Source organism: Oratosquilla oratoria, chromosome 9, assembly GCF_046742065.1.
Source record: "Oratosquilla oratoria isolate Oo_2021 chromosome 9, ASM4674206v1, whole genome shotgun sequence".
Lineage (NCBI taxonomy): Eukaryota > Metazoa > Arthropoda > Malacostraca > Stomatopoda > Squillidae > Oratosquilla > Oratosquilla oratoria.
This window is the reverse complement of record NC_134785.1, coordinates 72,875,388-72,894,155: the sequence shown is the minus strand read 5'-3', so window position 1 is coordinate 72,894,155 and position 18,768 is coordinate 72,875,388. Positions and strand designations below refer to the sequence as shown.

General features: G+C 40.7%; 2 protein-coding genes across 8 annotated transcripts in view; one reads left to right on the top strand and one right to left on the bottom strand.

The window, feature by feature from the left end:
* LOC143028600 (baculoviral IAP repeat-containing protein 2-like) overlaps positions 1–15,587 on the top strand; it is a 74,176-nt gene extending 58,589 nt beyond the window's left edge. For 4 of the 7 annotated variants that reach the window (XM_076190934.1, XM_076190936.1, XM_076190935.1 and 1 more), the window contains exons 2-7: positions 2,821–3,608; positions 3,803–3,850; positions 8,528–8,707; positions 9,423–9,568; positions 9,824–10,868; positions 12,671–15,587. In XM_076190934.1, coding sequence (XP_076047049.1) covers positions 2,963–3,608; positions 3,803–3,850; positions 8,528–8,707; positions 9,423–9,568; positions 9,824–10,868; positions 12,671–12,864 — 2,259 coding nt within the window. In that variant the 5' untranslated portion in view covers positions 2,821–2,962 and the 3' untranslated portion in view covers positions 12,865–15,587. Of the gene's footprint in view, positions 1–426; positions 505–2,820; positions 3,609–3,802; positions 3,851–8,527; positions 8,708–9,422; positions 9,569–9,823; positions 10,869–12,670 lie in introns of all 7 variants that reach the window. The other 3 variants (XR_012966746.1, XM_076190933.1, XM_076190937.1) reach the window with 3 other exon arrangements.
* LOC143028603 (uncharacterized) overlaps positions 1–18,768 on the bottom strand; it is a 210,081-nt gene that overhangs the window by 147,220 nt on the left and 44,093 nt on the right. The gene's annotated exons all lie outside the window — the stretch shown is intronic.

Sequence of the window (18,768 nt, the reverse complement as noted above, 5' to 3'; positions counted from 1 at the left end):
TGAGTGAAATCTGTTTGGATAATGATTAACTAAGTCAATGTAATACATTCGGATACAGGAGTTTTTCGGTAAGGTGGAGCTTTAAAACCTGCTAATATTTAATAAATTAAGTAAACAGAGAGTAAATACTGGAAATATATATTCATCCGAATACTAATATACAGAAATAAAAAATTATAACGCAAACGTAGCATCTAACATATATGTATATAACAGGCGATAGTATTTGCCCTTGAGAGGCGTTCAGATATTTACAGAGGTTAAAAATCATTTCTTTTCTGGATCACCATCGGCCAGAATAATCTGATCCATTTTTATAGAATATATTGCATAAAATAATATACATTGAAATTCTAAATAAAAGGCTAAGTATATTTATATAATACCGAGGTAAATAAATTTCCCTGTGCGTTCTTGTTGACAAAGCACGTAGGAGGAGGCCATGGTGAACAATCATCGTGCGAGCAGAGGTTACATTCGCGGAAGGGCGCTTCAAATCAATATGTGAGTATCCTGTGCTCGTAACGCAGTTGTAAAACAGAACATGAATAGGAACTTCGATCAACTTGATTAAAAGCACATTTTTCAAGTTTTCAGTATTTACACAAATACTTATTTTAGTGAAATTTGTTGGCAGACTAACATGCCAGGACGCACCAAGTCATTTGATACAGTATAATTTTTAAACCTTGTAATTGATATCAGATATGTATTATCTCCCAAAGTATGGATTAGTTGTATCTGGTTATTGAAATTTATTTAGATAGATTCAAATTTTAGCTATTGTTTAAGTGTAGCAAATTATTTTTTTTTTATTTACCACGGTGGGAAAGTCAAAGTGACATACTTGTCTCGTTGTAATATTTTTCAAAGCATGTATACCCATTTTTGTAATATTATGTGCCCATGTTGTTGTATTGCTGTTTATTCGTTAGATGTATTTCGTAGAAAGGTATAAAGTTATCGTAGTTTGGTCCTCTAGAAGCAAACATCTTTCACAAACCTGCCTGGTTCTCAGCCCCAGTCCAGGGAACCTAGTCTACGGAGTTCATTCTCGGATGCTTACGTAAATTGCTCTTAGTATTATTTTACGAGCGCTGCATTTCGTACCAGTGTGCTCGGAAGGACCATGGAATTTTTTAGATAATAACACCTCTCAACGTAATTCAATGTTATAAATAAATATAGGGCATCTGCACCTAGGGTGGAGAGATGGGAAGGTCGGGGGATCCGCCAGAAAGTGAGAGAATGCTGGGACTCTCGTAGTTGTCAGTGAGGTCAGGTAAGAGGAAAGTTCCGAGGTCTTTCAGGGAAATCAGTTTTAATTATTATTATAGTTTGTTTGTTTATACTATCTCGTTTATTTTATTATTTACTTGTTTTTTATTTATTTATTTTTTTGGCTGACATCACTTTCAGATCATTTCATCAATTTGAAGGAAGTCACTCCTTAATTGGTAAAAAAAAAAAAAATCTGCGTTTAACTCAGTGTATAACCACTATTTAGGCCACACCCTTACATTAATTTACTCGTATATTTTGCAATCATTTCCTTCCTTTATAATCCTTCTTTTACGTGATTCCAAGCCCTGTTCACCTGGTGCCCTACCCTTCAGTCTCATTTTCACTCTTCATATCAAACTGACTCCATCCATGTATACTTTCCAGACTTTTCAGTAGTCTTTCATTCATTCTTCCCATGTGTCCAAACCATCGACATTTGTTTTACTTATAGGTCAGTCCTATTGTGGTCTTGGAGTGTATATTTCATTGCTGTGTGTGTGTTATTTGTTGCCAGGTGCAGATGGAAGGTTGTAGATATTTTAGTGGCATGCTACTGCTGATTTCATTTTAGCTGATGTAATGCCCTATCCTTCATTGCTGTACTTGCCCATCCCAGACCACAAAATGTTTAACTCGGGGACTTGTGAGCCAGTTCAATGTCCATTGGTAATTACCTGAGAGCTACAAGTCTCCAAGAAGGTCTTGGGACAAAGGATTGGTTGATGAATTTATTGGTCCATTGACTGAATAACTGACCTTCTTCAGTTTGACTTGTATACAGTGCTGATATAGTACTTTTAGGTAGTTTTTGGTGTTAACACAATGGCCAGTCTAGGGACACGCCACTCCCACATCTCTGCCCGAGCCTCATATTGGAACTGGTCTGCAATAAAGTTTGTTGCTGCTCCTCGTGAGCTTGGGCTATGCAGGATCGGAGGCTCATCTGGAATGTTGTCCAGGGATTTGTCTAGCCTCCATGCTCCTGTTAGGTCTTTTGTATCTATTGGGAGACATTTGAAGAGTCAGGCCAGCACAGGGAAACCTTTCAGCCTGGATAGTCTTCAGTTGAAGGGAGCAGCTGTTTATGGGCCTTCTTTTGCAGGTCCTTCCTACCAAACCTGGGGTGGTGTTTCCCTTTGGTACCATCCCCTGCATTTTTACAAAATTTATTTTTACGAGTACTTCATATGCTTACCAGCCAGCTCGGCCCATCGCCAACTTGGCCCATCAGCTGCTTGAGAAGCTATCTTTCTTTTGATAGATATGGATATCGAAGAAATTAAAGTATGACAAATTTGTCTACTCAAACCTAACCTAACCTAATCATGGTGGGGCAGCTTCGCTGAGTAGATGGGCCAAGTTGACCCTACACTTTTCATACCCATCATAGATATGTAAAATATCTCATATATTATAAAGGGGTGATATAAGAACTATAACTACCTTTTTGTGGGGATAATGGAAAGGGTGATGATGTTGGTGCTATCTAGGGAGAAAGGAACTATATCTACTAACGTCAACTTTTCTCCTTTTCAGAAATCAAGATGTGCGTCGTTTGGTCGAGGTGACTGTTGGAACCATGACATTGTAGCAGTACATCTGTGAATTTGAGAGGATTTTTTTACATAGAAAATACTAGTTTGCTCTTTAGAGTCTGAAATTACATTAATTTGTAAAAATGGGTGATGTGACTCATGATGTCAAAAAGTTGTCTGAGAAAGTATACAGGCTGAGCACATACGGAGAAAATTTTCAGTCAAAGGACATTCTTGCTAGTGCAGGTTTCTACTACACACGAAAGGATGGTGAAGTGCGATGTTTTGAGTGTGGACTTGAAATCGATGCATACAATCTGAATCCTGCAGTAGACTTGTACCTTCTTCACAGGAGCAAAAAGCCAAATTGTTCATTTGCCAAATCTCTTCCTGTTTCTAGTCCCTCCAAGAAGTTCAACTCTTATGATAGTTTGCGTTATGAGAAAGAGCGTTTAGCCACCTTCATTGACTGGCCTGTGGAATGGCTTAGTCCAGCAGATTTAGCAAAAGATGGTTTCTACTACCTTCGCACAGAAGATCATGTTGCTTGCGTCTTTTGCCGTGGCATTGTAGGGTCTTGGGACCCAGGTGATACTGCAAGAGGGGAACACAAGCGCCACTTCCCACAATGCCCTTTTGTGAAGGGACATCCTGTTGGAAATGTGCCCCTGGAAGAAAGTGAAATACTTTCACGTATTCCCCAATCCAAAACTCCTGCTCAGCAGCCCTCTACAAGTTATGATGTCTGTGGCACTGGTCGACACATGCCAGGGTCTTATCCAGAATGCAGTAAGTATAAACCCATAAATTTTCCAGTTGGTAATAATCTGGTTTTAAGGGAGGATTCAAAGTGGTAGGTATACATTTATTTATATTATGTTAAGGCTTGGAACCATGGAAGAGATGTACTGTGTAATATATTTGAAACAGATACATAAACTATGACTACAAGTACACAATGGCTACAGAAAGTATCTTTACAGAGGGGTCTGATGGATGTGGAAATGATCACTGCCTCTCCTTTTGCCTCAGTGAGTGGAAGATGCATTAATACTAGTTTTTCATGTCTGAATGTGTAGAATACGTGTGTGACAAAGCCCAAAGGCATTTAAAAAAAAGCCTCTACTGTCGCTGTTTTAACACACTTGCACATCAAAGAAGTTTAGGCACAAGTATATTTTCACTGCTCACATCCCTGAAAGTTGAAGGGAAACTATAAAATTCGAAAGTGTCCATATGCTCTGTATGATATTTCTCCCTATATATATTTATACCAAGAGCTTTTTCCCCTTATAAGGGAGGTAGCCAAGTCTCCTATCCCATCCCACTCCCTCTCATCTTATCTCCTCATGGATGACTGGTCATCCCTGTATCTCGCCCACTGCCCTGGGTTAGAAGCAATGTAGCAAGACACAGTACATCCACAGCAAGGTTTTTTCACTTAATCAGTGCCCCCTCCCCCCCTCTCATTTATATTAATTCAACAATATATATTTCTATGGATAATCATTGCAGATTACTTGTAGATGAAATGCTTGGGGTAGCCCCCACTCACCACTGGCTAGAATAGATGACTACATCTTAGGGGGGGGGGAGTAGAACCCTCTAACTAGGTAATGCAAACTCCACTGGGAGGTTGGGGGGAAAACCCACAAACTAGGTGATCTACATTCTGTGGGGGAAGGTTCAGGGCCCCAACATGGGCAAGTGCTGCCCCCCCCCACACACACACACCACTTCTACCTCCATCTTCCACATCTGATGGTCACTAGCACGATTCACATGTAACATTCATCCAGAAAACAATGTTTATACACACACAACTCATGATAAATAGATTATGCATTAAAAGTACATTAGGGGGAATTTGCTTTACCTTCTTTTCACCCAAAGTGGTGCCCCGGGGCATTCCCCCCCCATGTAGGGGCCCTGGGGAGGTTCATGAACAAAGCCCCCCCACTGACTAGGCACACACCTCAAAGAATGTTGGGATTGTTTAGGTATTTTTTTTATTTGGATGATTCTCTCTCTCTCTCTCTCTCTCTCTCTCTCTCTCTCTCTCTCTCTCTCTCTCTCTCTCTCTCTCTCTCTCTCTCTCTCTCTCTCTCTCTCTCTTTTTTTTTTTCACTGTAGACCCTGATTTTCATACATGGTTTTCCCCAGACTGGGTTGGGGTGGGGTGTGAATATTAAAAACAAATTATTTCCAATAGAAATAAACATCATGTTCATGAACACTCGAATTTTTACCAGCTCATTTTCTCCAGTATAGTTTTCTTCTGCTCAATGGTTTGCATGTCTTATATAATGCCAGCCTCATAAAGGTATTGCTGTGGAATAGAAAAGTGAATTTTAGCTGTTAAAACATTTGGGGAAAAAAAAATAGGAAATACAAGCTCCCGGCTGCGCCGGGGGACTTGGCCTGCGGCGCTGCTCGCTATTCTTCTTCTTCTTTTTCGAGTTCTTCTTCTTTGAGTTCTTCTTCTTTGAGTTCTTCTTCTTAGAATTCTTCTTCAAGTTCTTCGAGTTCTTCTTCTTCTTCTTCTTCGAGTTTTTCGAGTTGTTCTTCTTTGAGTCCTTCTTCTTCTTCGAGTTCTTCTTCTTCGAGTTCTTCAAGTTCTTCTTCGAGTTCTTCTTCGAATTCTTCTTCGAGTTCTTCTTATTCCAAATAATACCTTTGGTAATCCCCATGATCCGATTTTCCCCCATGTTTTGTAAAATTCTTATAACCCGCAAAGTAATGTTTTTTGAACTCACACATACTCCCTCGCGAAATTTCTCCGTCAAACAACTCGAGTTTTTCAAAAGTTTCGTCACTGTGCTTGTGCGATAACAATTTCCGAAAAAAACTCATAATATTAATAAATGAACAACGTGAATCAGATCAGTTCCAGTTGAAAATGTGAAACGAACTGAATAAACCCTTACACCTACTCAGGGTCCGGTGCGACCGTTTTGCTGGGTCTCGAGAAAAACTCGCAAACCGGAGAATTATTTTTTTTTATTTAGTATAAGAAACAGAATAACAGTATTTTCATCCCCCTTAATGCTGTTAGTCCTTATCTTATTTGTGGTACCTATAAGAAGTAGAATTGCAGGTTTTGTCATTATTTAAAAAAAAAAAGGTCTTCGAGAGATTACTGCATTTTTCCGACATCTTATTTCTGTTTTGCTTGGCCATTTACCAGTTAATTTTTATAATGTAATTAATTGCTGCTATAACAGCCCTGTTAAGAATTTGATTTGATTGCATTGAATGGTCTATCAAGAGTAACCTTTAGTGCAGAAAACCTCATAATGTGCAAGAGGGTTAATATATTGATAAAGGTACTTTTTTCTACGCCATTAACTGTTGTACAAATGCCGTCACATATATTGAATAGTTACTGTAACAACTTTTGTATATATGTATTTACCAACTTGAATTTTATTTTTGGTGTATTTTTCATTTTCTCATGGTTAGGATGGGAAGAGGCTAGATGGGAATGAAAGTTCTGAAGATTTCTCTCATGTAAATAGCTACCTTGTTTTGCTAGAAAGTGCTGATAGATTATAAAAAAGTTTATATTATGTATTAAGACAATCGTAATGGGTTATCATTGAAGTAGTCTTGTAATTTAGATTATCCCATCTGAATTGCTTTATTTAATTTCAATCTCACTGGGTTTTAAGTGATTTGGATGTTCGTATATCCAGTGCTGATGGGCAGGTATGGGTGTATTGGTGCACATTTATTAATACATTTGGTTGTAGAAGAGCTTTTCTCTGTAACCATTTGTGTACAAAGATTCTAGTAATCTGGAAGGGTATACATATTAAATATCCTCACAATGACCAGAACAAGATATGTGAAGGTTTCCAAGACCTCGTGAGTCCTGGCCACGTGCATGGGCAAACTGAAGTGTCAACCAGTAAGACCCCAAACGCCTAGACCTTGGTCTTGGTTCAGGAGACCTGGAGTCCATGAGGTTTCACCTCCATGTGCAGTGATTTCAAGGGCTGCAACAAAGACCTCCTGTGAGACATCTAGACCCATTCTCCAGTCAGGGAATGGTACTGGACTGGCAGACAGCAGCCAGTACTGGCCTCACCTCCAGCTTGCTGCAACTCGACACTGATGTTGCAGATGTCAGCTGCCTTTCCACCCTTCAACATATTCGCAGCCTCTTTGATCTCGGTCAGAGAGATCAGAGATCTGTGTGTTGGTGGATCAGTGACTGCCACCAGAACACCATCAATGTCGTAATGACTGCTCTGTATCTACAATCTAAATCATCCATAGTGAAAATATTGCTATTTTCATTGCCATCAGCCATTTTTACAACAGAAAATATTGATATGGTATAGCCAACTCGTATTTTTGTTAAATGTAAAAACACCAATATAACCCTTCCATTTTTATCTCTCGTAGATTTAGGGACCTTGTGCACAATTTCTAGAATTGGTACACCATTACCTTGGCACCAGTATATTTGGAATCCCATGATGATGGATCCAATTCATGTTAATATCATGTCAGCTATGTTCCGATGAAACTAGTGCCAAATTACATGACTTGTTAGCCGATATATTTATTGTAATGAGAAGCACATGTGCTTTTTAGTTTGAACATGTGTACATAGAATCAGTCACCCTAATGGTAATATTTGCCGCCTTCATTTCCAAAACTAAGAACCCTCAGTAGCACAATAACCAGTAACAAGTCTCAGGCCTTCCATAGGTTCTTCTGTGTCTTAGTGTAGATTTGTTTTAATGTCATTGGCTAACATGATTAAGAGCATTTGTTTCAATGTCATTGGCTAACATGATTAAAAGCATTTGCCAGATGTCAACCCATCCTTTTTTATAGAAAAATGGAGAAAATAGTCATCAGAGTTGGTAAAGAAATATTAGGCTCGACCTCATGGGGAAGTGGGGAGATTATTCTCTCTAATGTTTGCCTCATAGCACCACCACAAACTTTTACCTCCATTACCTTGTATGCATGGGGGGGTGCCGATTTAATGAAGCGGCCTTGCTGTGGATGTGTTGTGTCTTGCGACACTGCTTCTGACCCAGGGCAGTGGACAAGGTGCAGGGATGACCCGTCATCCAGGAGGTGCTAAGATGAGAGGGAGGGTGGAGGGGTGTGGAGTGTATTCAGGGATGGAATAGGTGGGAATGATTTTATGCCTTTTCCTTTTTGGCTACCTCCCTTGTAAGGGGGAAAAAAGCCTTGATATATGTCTATATGTATGTACCTTGTATGTTCATGACTGTTGAGGGTAAATGGATCAATGTTCACACTGTTTTCTACTTGGGAGTTTTAGGGCACATCATTTCCTCCTGTTCTACCTCCACTTCCTCCTCGTTCTCTGCTTGATGATCACATCTTTCATGTGTAGTCTTTTTCAAGTATAGAAGTGAGTAGCTGCACATTTGTGTATGGAAATGATTTAGAATCTGTTATTTTTTATTTGTGCATATATATATATATATATATAATATATATATATATATATATATATATATATTCGTTTGCACATCACATGTCTGCACATTTTGGTGTTGATACTTTTAATTTGTTACAGCACAACAATATATGTTTAAATATTACACACTGTGGTATGGTCATAGTATATTGATGTTAGATTTTAAATAATTAAATTTCTTGTTGATTTTGTGAACATCATCTATGCAGTTTTTCATTTGATAATATCATCTTTGCAGAAACACCCCAATCTAAGGAAGGAACTTGTAACTTTGATGAGATGGGTCTCCCACAACACAGCGGTCCCAAACGAAAAGATTTCCTTACGAAAGAAAGTAGAGTATCATCATTTTTCAAATGGCCTGAACGGGTTCAACAGAAACCAGAGGAACTTGCAGATGCAGGATTCTTCTATTGTGGTAATTTTTCTTTGTATATTAGTTATTGCTATGGAAATGGATTAAATAATTTTAGATTTTGATAATCAAATTGTCATTGCTTCAAGTTGTTGATTATTATAGTAAAGTTTTGGATATGGCTTCACTGAAATATACACTTTCAAAACACGGAGTAGAAAGCCATTTCTTACAATTTCCCATAGGTCAAAGCATTTGTGGTGAAAATACTTTGACCTACTTTTTGGTATGATATTCCCTTAAATGTGTTCATCTTTGCTGATTTTATTTGGGCCAACATCAGATAATGATGGTTCATTTGAGACCTCATTTAGATCCAAAATTTACTCCAGTTTTGGTCAAGATTGCCAGGCATTAGCCAGAATGATATCTGCATGATTTAAGCTACATAGTTTTGTTAAAAAATTGTGACATAGCTGTAATTACAAACTAATACAGTCTACATATTTCCACTGAAGAAATTTGTCAACTTTCTGAAACTAATATCATGTAATACTAATGACCCACTTAAGGAGAAGAATAGGTGAAAGTAAAAAGGTCCCTATATTTCAATCACTATCTGTGATCCTCTTCTGCTGAAGAGGATCACAGATAGTGATAAAAATATATGGAGATCTTTTTACTTTCGCCTATTCTTCTCCGAAAGTGGGTCATTGGTATTATTTTACCAATGTGCAATGACCTTACTTTGTTCTAATATCATGTACTACTTTAAAAGGACTCAGTGACCATGTGAGGTGTTTCCATTGTGGCGGTGGTCTTCGTAACTGGGAAAATGATGACAAACCCTGGGAAGAACATGTGCGTTGGTACCCAGATTGTAATTTTGTACTTTTGAAGAAAGGACAAGATTTCATAGATAAGGTTAGTCACGTATTTTAACACTTTTAGGTGGTAGGATTGTAATTGTACAGGTCTTGCATTCTGCTAGACTTAGGTTTGAGTTCACACTCCTTCAGTTTTCAGCAATGAAAGGAAGAATTGGAGAAATGGAAAGAATCTTTAGAAATGTGATTCCTAGCCCAAGGATGGTGAATTGTATTTTCATTGAACAGTCAGAAGCCAGCATTGTTTGTACAAGTGTAGAAGTATTAAAAAAAAATTTACTTTGTTTTGCAGGTTCGAAGAGAAAAGCCACCCTACTACAAAACTGTAATAAGATCACAGCCTAGTAAAGCAGGTACGTCATCAGCTTCTGGTAGCTCTTCTAAAAGTACTGTTGGGGTTATATCGGATGCAGAACTGGAGCGCCTTCTGCAGCTGGACATTACAAAGGCTGCCATGAATATGGGATTCCCTCCTGCCACTGTGAAAGCCACACTCAGGAGGAAGCTTGAGCAAACAGGTACTCCCTTCTTCAGTCTTGAGCCCTGCATAGAGGCAGTGTTGCAGTACATGGAGGAAGAGACACGACAGACTCTGCTGCAGGAGGAAGCTGTTGCACAACAAGCTTCTAAGATGAATGTATTGCATCAACAACGAGTTCAGTCGCAAGGTGAGGATATTCCTCCCAGCTCTACTCGATCATCTTCTGGAGTATCTTCAGCCTCTGTGGAAGAGGTGGCAAGTGACCCGACAAATAATTCTCCTATGGAGACTACTACAGAGGAACAGGGAGCATCCAGCAGCACAGAAGTGTCAGACACTGGTATCAGTACCACACCATTGGAAAGGGAAGCATCCAGCAGCACTGAAGTATCAGACCCTGCTCCTAGTGACACTCCATTGGAAAGTTCAGACTCTCCTCCTAGCATACCCAACCCTGAGTCTACATCTTCTGAACAGGAACCCCAGCATTTGGAATCTGAAGAATCAGAAGAAGTGGTCAATATGCAACAAGAGAACACGTTTGTGGAAGATAGGAGTACAACCCCATCATCCGATGCAGATGTGGAAATGACGACTACAGCAGAACACCCCGAGGAACAAGTCCGAGGTTCGCAGGGCTCTCTTGCTCCCACTGGAGATCTGGAGCAGATCATTCACATGGCTGATGAAGTGATAGTTGAGGCAGAAGAAGCGCTGAGACCTAAGGTGACTACCTCCGGACCACCATCTTTGGATGAGGAATCGGTCAAGAAGTGTGAAGACAACTGTGAGATGGAGCAACCAAGCACAAGCTCTGTAGCTGCAGATTGCAAAGCCAAGGTCAAGGGGCAGACATGTAAGTAGCCTTATCTGTAGTTAAGTCTTGTTTGAATCTTAAAGGGAGAAGGGAGACAAATAGATGGTGGATGGGAGTGGCATGGTTAATGGTGAATGCATCCCTTGGCTGGCTACCGCTAACCACCTCTCTCTTTCTGCACATGTGAGCACGCACCTACACACACTCACTCACACTTGCACTCTCTCTCTCTCTCTCTCTCTCTCTCTCTCTCTCTCCTTATGCCTACCATGATGATATTGCTGTCAGCCACTAATTCAGCAATTTGAGTTTGTCATACCCAGGGTTTAAATTTTCAGAATCAATGCAATGAGCTAAGAAACAAAAATACAAAGGGTCCAAAAGTTTTGTTCTATTTAAAGGTTCATAGAAATGGTTGATATATGCAAACCACAGAAGGACAGGCTGGAGGGGAAAGTAAATAAGAGAGGTCACATACTGACTTCACTCATTGAGTGTATGTTGGCCTGGGGTCTCTTGGGATATTTGAACCAGCCAACGAGAGCCCCAAGTGAGGTCAGAATGTGACAACGGTTGCTTCATACCCAGAAGATGTATGGATGAAAATTTTCAGATCATTTATCTTTTTATTTCCTTGTGGTTTTTTAGCAATATATGAGAATTGAGGTAAGGGTTGCAAGGTTGGATAGAGTGAGAAATGAGGTGAGGAGTAGAGCAGGGGTTGAAAAGGATATGGCAGATAAAGCTGATGAAAGAGTAATGGGATGGTTTGGATACATGGAAAGAATAAGTGATGAAAGATTGGTAAAATGAGGTGGATGGAGTGAACTTGAAGGGATGACCAAGGATGAGGTGGATAGATGGGGTTAATGGGACATTGAGCAAGGAAGGGAGGGGGGTAGGAGGTGGTTATGTGTGAATGATATTTTGAAACGGCCCAATGAGATTTCTCGTCTTCTCTTTTTCTGCATGAGGGGATGGAGAGGTTGGAAGTGTTACTGATTAAGTGAAGTGGCCTTGCTGTGGATGTACTGTCTTGTTACATTGTTTCTGGCCCAGGGCAGTGGGCATAACACATGAATGACACATCATCCATGAGGAGCTAAGATGAGAGGGAGGAAATGGGAGTGGGTATGTGCCTTTTGACTTAGTTACCATTGTTGTAAGTGCATTTTATATATAATGTATGTATACATAATGGGTGGGAAGGGAGCTGGGAGATAGGGTTGATGAAAGAGCATGAAGATGGTTTGGACACATGGAAAGAATGAGTGAAGAAAGATTAGTAAAAGAAGTGTGGAAAGCGGAGGTGGAAGGAGTGAATATGAGGGGGCGTCCTAGGATGAGATGGATGGGGGTGAAAGGGGCTTTACAAAAGAGGGGAATGTCTGTAGAGGAAGGACGGGAGAGGACAGAAGATAGGGGTGAATGGAGAAGGGTTGTGTATAGATGAGGGGGAGTGGGTGGGGGGTGAGGAAGAAAAAAAATTGACGCATCCCAAAGGGATTTTTCCCCATCTCCTTTTCTGCATGAGGGGACGGAGAGGGGGGTTGCCGAATTTATGAAGCGGCCTTGCTGTGGATGTGCTGTGTCTTGCGACACTGCTTCTGAGCCAGGGCAGTGGACAGGATGCAGGGATGACCCGTCATCCAGGAGGTGCAAAGATAGGAGGGTGGAGGGGAGTGGAATATATGGGAAATGAAATGGGTGGGAGTGGTTTCTATGCCTTTTTCTTTTTGGGTACCCCCTGTGTAAGGGGCAAAAAGCCTTTGGTATATGTATGTATATATACTGTATATACACTCAATGGATTTACCTAATCTCTTTCTTTTTTTTTGCAGCGAAAGAATTGGTGGAAGAACTGGAACGACTCAAGGAGTCAAGGATGTGCAAAGTTTGCATGGACTGTGAGATGGATGTTGTGTTTCTGCCATGTGCACACATGGTGGTCTGTGCATCCTGTGCTGTGGCTCTTACTGCGTGCCCCATCTGTCGTCAGGACATCAAATACACGATTAAACCCATTGTGTCCTAGATGAATTAGTGATGACTAAACTTGATAATTAAGTGAAGCTTGCAACCCCAGAACTGAGGATTGAAACCACTCCTTCAGATTTGTGTGAAGGCTTTACAAACTCCATGCATTTCATTCCCTTCCTTCTGTCATGCGTGCCCATTTTCATTTCCCCATCTTCATTCTGCTGTTCTGCCGTTGTTCAGTGAATAGCAGAGGTATACGGTTTGTGGTGGCATGTGCCACTCATTCCGTATGCCGTGCAGAATAGTCTTTCTCTTTCCTCTCACACCTCTCCTCTCAGCACATACATTTGTATGTCTGCAGTTACATGAGATGCTTATCACTATATTATTTGCATGGTGGTTTTCCATGTTATTTTGCTTGCATTGCCTATGTGAGTATCATATAACTACCTTCACCTCATGTTTCACCCTCAGGAAATCACAAATCACTCATCTTCAAGCATGTTTTTGCTTCATCCTCATGAGTCAGGAGTGGTTCTGACATCCCCAGTATTCCTGTATGTGGAGTTAAGGTTTCAGTTAAGACGAAGCAAATATTATGAAGGCCAGCAGAAAGACTTGATCTAGTATGCAGTGAATTTACATACACTGATACATTTGTATCACACTGGATTGTACTTCAACACCCAGAAAACCACATATCTGCCATCAGAAATAGATGTGAAATCTAACCAAAGACTTTGCTGGAATGGCAAGATTTCCCCCCAAAAGAAAAAGTGGGGAGGAAAGTGGCATTGATGTTGGGTCACAGTGAAAGATCAAGACTTCTAGTCATGATGTAGGTAATAACTTTGGGTTAACCAATAATTTATCATACCTTGTGGTCACATGGATCCAAGGGAAAACTGACCATATTAGCTCAGTTGATTGTAAAAATAAATAAATAAATTATTTTTTAGCACTTCTGGTCTAACACTGAGTAGATCACTGACTGTGTTGGTGTACCAGGGTATAATATTACTGCTTAACCCAGTACCTAATGTTGCCTTCTTTTTGTGTATTGTAGGTTTAATTAATGCAAGTGTAACCTCTTAGATGTTGGCCCACTGTTTCATCAATGTGATCCATTTTGAAATAATGAAAGGGGATTGATAGTAGCTTTTCCCCAGAATTGCCCTGCATCTTCCACTGATACTCACTGAGAGCTGAAACAGGTAAGAATCACATTCTGATAAAAGTTATAACAATTAGTTTTTAAAAGATGACATACCTCTATGAAGTATGTTGTACTGAAGTATAAATAGAGACATCCAGGATTTTTGTACATTAGACTGGAATGATGTGTCGGTTTCATATATGCATTGTTCGTGACAGCATTGATTGGAACAAACCTCAGTTATTTCACCTCTGATTTATTATTTACAAGTAACCACTGGTCATCTGTAGTCATATAAATTATTTTTGTTAATTTAGCAAGCTTTTAAGATCCCAAAATGAACCTTTAGTAGTTTGAGTAAGACTGTCTGCCTTTCCTGGGTTCACAAATTGTGACATGGAAGTTAGCATTAAAGTTTTGGCAGAAGTGCTTTTAACATCACATTTTCATACTGTATATTCTGTCTTAATTGACTAGATTATTACTTAAATAAGGGGTCTGCTAATGTACAAAAGAGAATATACATTCCACTCATGCTCATATCAGTTGGGAGAATAAGGGATTTCTTTGCTATGATGGTTTGATAAAATGACCCTTCATATTTTTTAAAGATTAACTGTGGGGTTAGTTTTTTCAGCATAGAAGTAATTAAGGGGATACTTCTGAAGAGAGGTTACTGTTCAGTAGTTTGGCTTAACCATGTTGCCACAAATTAGATTTTGATTATATAATATCCAAGTAAGGATGCAGGTGAAAAGGTATTCTACTTGACACTGGTATGAAGCCAATGTTGACCTTTATGTAGCAGCAAGTTCATGTACTGCACGTTTATCATGTAGAATGCTTGTTTAAAGAAGTAGTAGCTTACAGTTTACTGTAAAGTACCAGTTTCAATGGCCCTTGTGCACAAAGTTTTCTGGACTAAGATGCATAGAAAGATAGGAGATAGGGTTGATGAAAGATTATTGGGATGGTTTGAACACATGGAAAGCATAAATGAAGAAAGATTAGTAATAGAAGTGTGGAAGGCAGAGGTGGAGGGAGTGAACATGAGGGGGTGACCAAGGATGAGGTAAAAGGGGCATTGGAAAAGAGGAGAAGGTCTGTTGGGGAAGGAAGGGAGAAGAGAAACTAGGGGTGAGTGGAGAATGATTTGTACGGATGATGCTGCGATGCATAGAAGGGGAATGTGTGGGAATGATATTTTGAAGCAGCCTGAACGGGCTTCTTCCTGTCCTCTTTTTCTTCATGAGCGGATGGAAAGGGGGGTCACCAATTAAATGAAGCAGCCTTGCTGTGGATGTGCTGCATCTTACTACATTGCTTCAGACCCAGGGTAATGGGGTAGATGCAGGGAGGGGGTGGTGGTGGATGGGAGTGGAGTATGTGAGGATGAAATGGGTGGGGGTGGATTTATGCCTTTTGACTTTGGCAACCTCCCTTGTAAGAGGGGAAAAAACTTTTTGTACATGTGATCTACAGATAGTGCAGTTGAATTGTACTTTTTATTATCATGTAAGTTGTATATATTTATGTTCTCGTGAAAGTGTTTTTTTAATGACGTATACAGTGTTTTGAACTAAAAACACGTTTTGAGATATGAATAAAATATTGTTTACAAACTTTTTTTTTTATTTCCTCTCCTAGTACATCGTGATATGGTTAAGTCACAAACTCCCCACTATCAGAAGGCTAGGATGGTGCCCCTCACAGAGGGATTTATACATACAGTACATACATACATATACCAAGGCTTTTTCCCCCTTACAAGGGAGGTAGCCAAAAAGTGAAAGGCATATAAACACTCCCACCCATTTCATCCCTAAATACACTCCACACCCCTCCCACTCATCTGAGCACCTCCTGGATGACGGGTCATCCCTGCACCCTGCCCACCGCCCTGGGTCAGAAGCAGTGTCGCAAGACACACCACATCCACAGCAAGGCCGCTTCATTTAATCGGCGACCCCCCCTCTCCGTCCCCCTCTGCATATAAAGCGAGGACGGGGAAAAATCCCTTCGGGCTGCGTCAAAATTTACTCACACATACTACCCCGGCCCCCACCCCCCCGCCTATTCCTCCTCATGCAGTCACAACATCATCCATATACAACCATTCTCCACTCACCTCTGTCTTCCGTCCTCTCCCTTCCTTCCTCAACAGACATTCCCCTCTTCCCCAAAGCCCCCTTCACCCCATCCATCCACCTCATCCTAGGACGTCCCCTCATGTTCACTCCCTCCACATCTGCCTTCCATACCTCTTTTACTAGTCTTTCTTCACTCATTCTTTCCATGTGTCCAAACCATCCTAATATTCTTTCATCAACCCTATCTCCCAAATCCTTTTTCACCCCTGTTCTCCTCCTCACCTCCTCATTTCTCACTCTATCCAGCCTAGTAACCCCCACCATACTTCTCAGACACCTCATCTCAAACACATTCAAACTCCTTCTCTCTTCTTCTCTTATATTCCACGTTTCTGCCCCATACAGTGCTGTTGGCACAATCACTCCTTCATACAGTCTCCTCTTCGCATCCATTCCCAAATGTCTATTCCTCATTACACTCTTTAAACCACCAAGGCATTTACTCGCTTCTCTCAATCTACATTCTACCTCCACCTTCACTCCACCTTTTCCTGCTACACTTGCACCCAAGTATCTAAAACTATCCACTTCCTCCAGTCGCTCTCCCTTAATGTTCACTTCCAGTCTACTGCCACTTTCACCCCTTGTACATCTCATCACCTTACTTTTATCCACATTTATCTTTAGCTTTCTTCTATCACATACTCTCCCAAACTCTGCCACCAGCTTCCTCAATCCCTCCTCTGACCCTGCCACAAGCGCAGTGTCGTCCGCAAACAACAGCTGGCTCACCTCCCACTTTTCTCCATTTTCTTTAACCATCTCCAATCCCTGACCCACTACCCTAGCATTCACCTCTCGCACCACCCCATCCATGTATAAGTTGAACAGCCAGGGCGACATAACGCATCCTTGACGAAGTCCCACCTTTACTTCAAACCACTCACTCTCTCCATTTCTAATCCTGACACATGCTCTACTACTCTCATAAAAACTCTTGACAGCTCCCAAAAGCTTTCCTCCTATCCCATAAATCTGCATAACCTCCCACAGTGCCTTTCTGTCTACCCTATCATAAGCCTTTTCCAGATCCATAAAAGCCCAAAAAACATCCTTCCCCTTTCCTATAGCTTTCTCACATATCTGTCTTACCACAAAGATCTGATCTACACAACCTCTACCTGTCCTAAATCCACACTGTTCCTCACCAATTACTCCTGTTCCTCTCCTAATCCTCTCAATTAAGATCCTCCCATAAGCCTTCCCTACTACACTTAACAGGCTAATCCCTCTGAAACTACTACATTCACACTTGTCCCCTTTTCCCTTGTAAAGAGGAACTATACAGGCACTTCTCCAGTCCTCCGGTACTCTACCCTCTCTCCAGCAAACATTAAATAACCTCACCAACCAGTCCACCATCACTGAACCTCCCTTTTTCAGACATTCTGCATGGCATCCATCCAGACCAGGTGCCTTACCTACTTTCATCATCTTTACAACTGCCTTCACCTCATCCTTCCCTATTTCTCCTCCATTCTCCTCACTCATCACTCTCATTTTCTTCGTAGTTCCCACTGCAACTATCTTTCCTTCCCTATCCTCCTTTACATTTAGCAACTCCCTAAAATATTCTGCCCATCTTCCCCTTACTGCCATCTCTTCCATTATCATCTCTCCATCTGTACCTTTTACCTTTTCTTCTCTACTTGAGAGGGATTTATAGCATGGAATTTAATGAACCATGCTATATGTAATAAAACTAAATTGAATAGCACTCCGGAGGAGTGTAAGGTGGTCAATCATTTAATTCTACTTTCCCTTGTCTCATGAACATCATTAACATTTGACTGTCTAAATGTACAGTATATTATCACATATAAGGAAAGGTAATCTGCAAGTACTGACAATTTTGAATTAACTTGAGCCACTAGAGGAAACCTGGAATTGACACAAATGGGACACAAGGCTGTCCTCCAGACTTCTCTACCTATAGAAAGATAAATTGTCCTACCACTATCTGTGGTGCTTCCTGGGATCAACTCTGACCTGGGAAGTTGATGTTCAGTATCAGGTAGTGTGTGAGACTGACACACCCACCCTTCAATCTAAGACACTAAGATGGTAACATCAATCTATCGTCAAGCACAAAATTGTCTTCATATACCAAGGTAAAAGGAAATGGAAGATAAGTCAGTAGTCTGCCAACAACACTGCTTATGGCAGGATTAGAGGTGGGATTGAGGAAGTTAGTGACAGAGTTTGGGAAGGTGTGCAAAAGAAGGAAGTTGAAAATAAATGTTGGTGACAAGATGTACAAGAGGAAAAAGTGGCAGCAGACTGGAACTGAATATTAAAGGGGAGAGATGAGGAAGTGTATAGTTTTAGAACCTCGGGTGTGAATGTGGCAGGAAAGGGAGGAGTGGAGGTGAAGGTAGAATATATGTTGAAAGAAGCAAGTAAATGCTTTGGGAGGGATTAAAAAGTGTAATGAGAGATAGACATTTGGGAATGGATGGTAAGGAGATTGTATGGAGGAGTGATTGTCCCCACAGCACTATGAGGCAGAAACATGGAGCATAAGAGAGGAGGAATTTGAATGTGAGATGAGGTGCCTGAGAAATATGATAGGGGTTGCTAGATTGGATAGAGTGAGAAATGAGGTGAGGAGAATGGGGGTGGAGAGGGAGTTGGGAGATAGGGTTGATGAAAG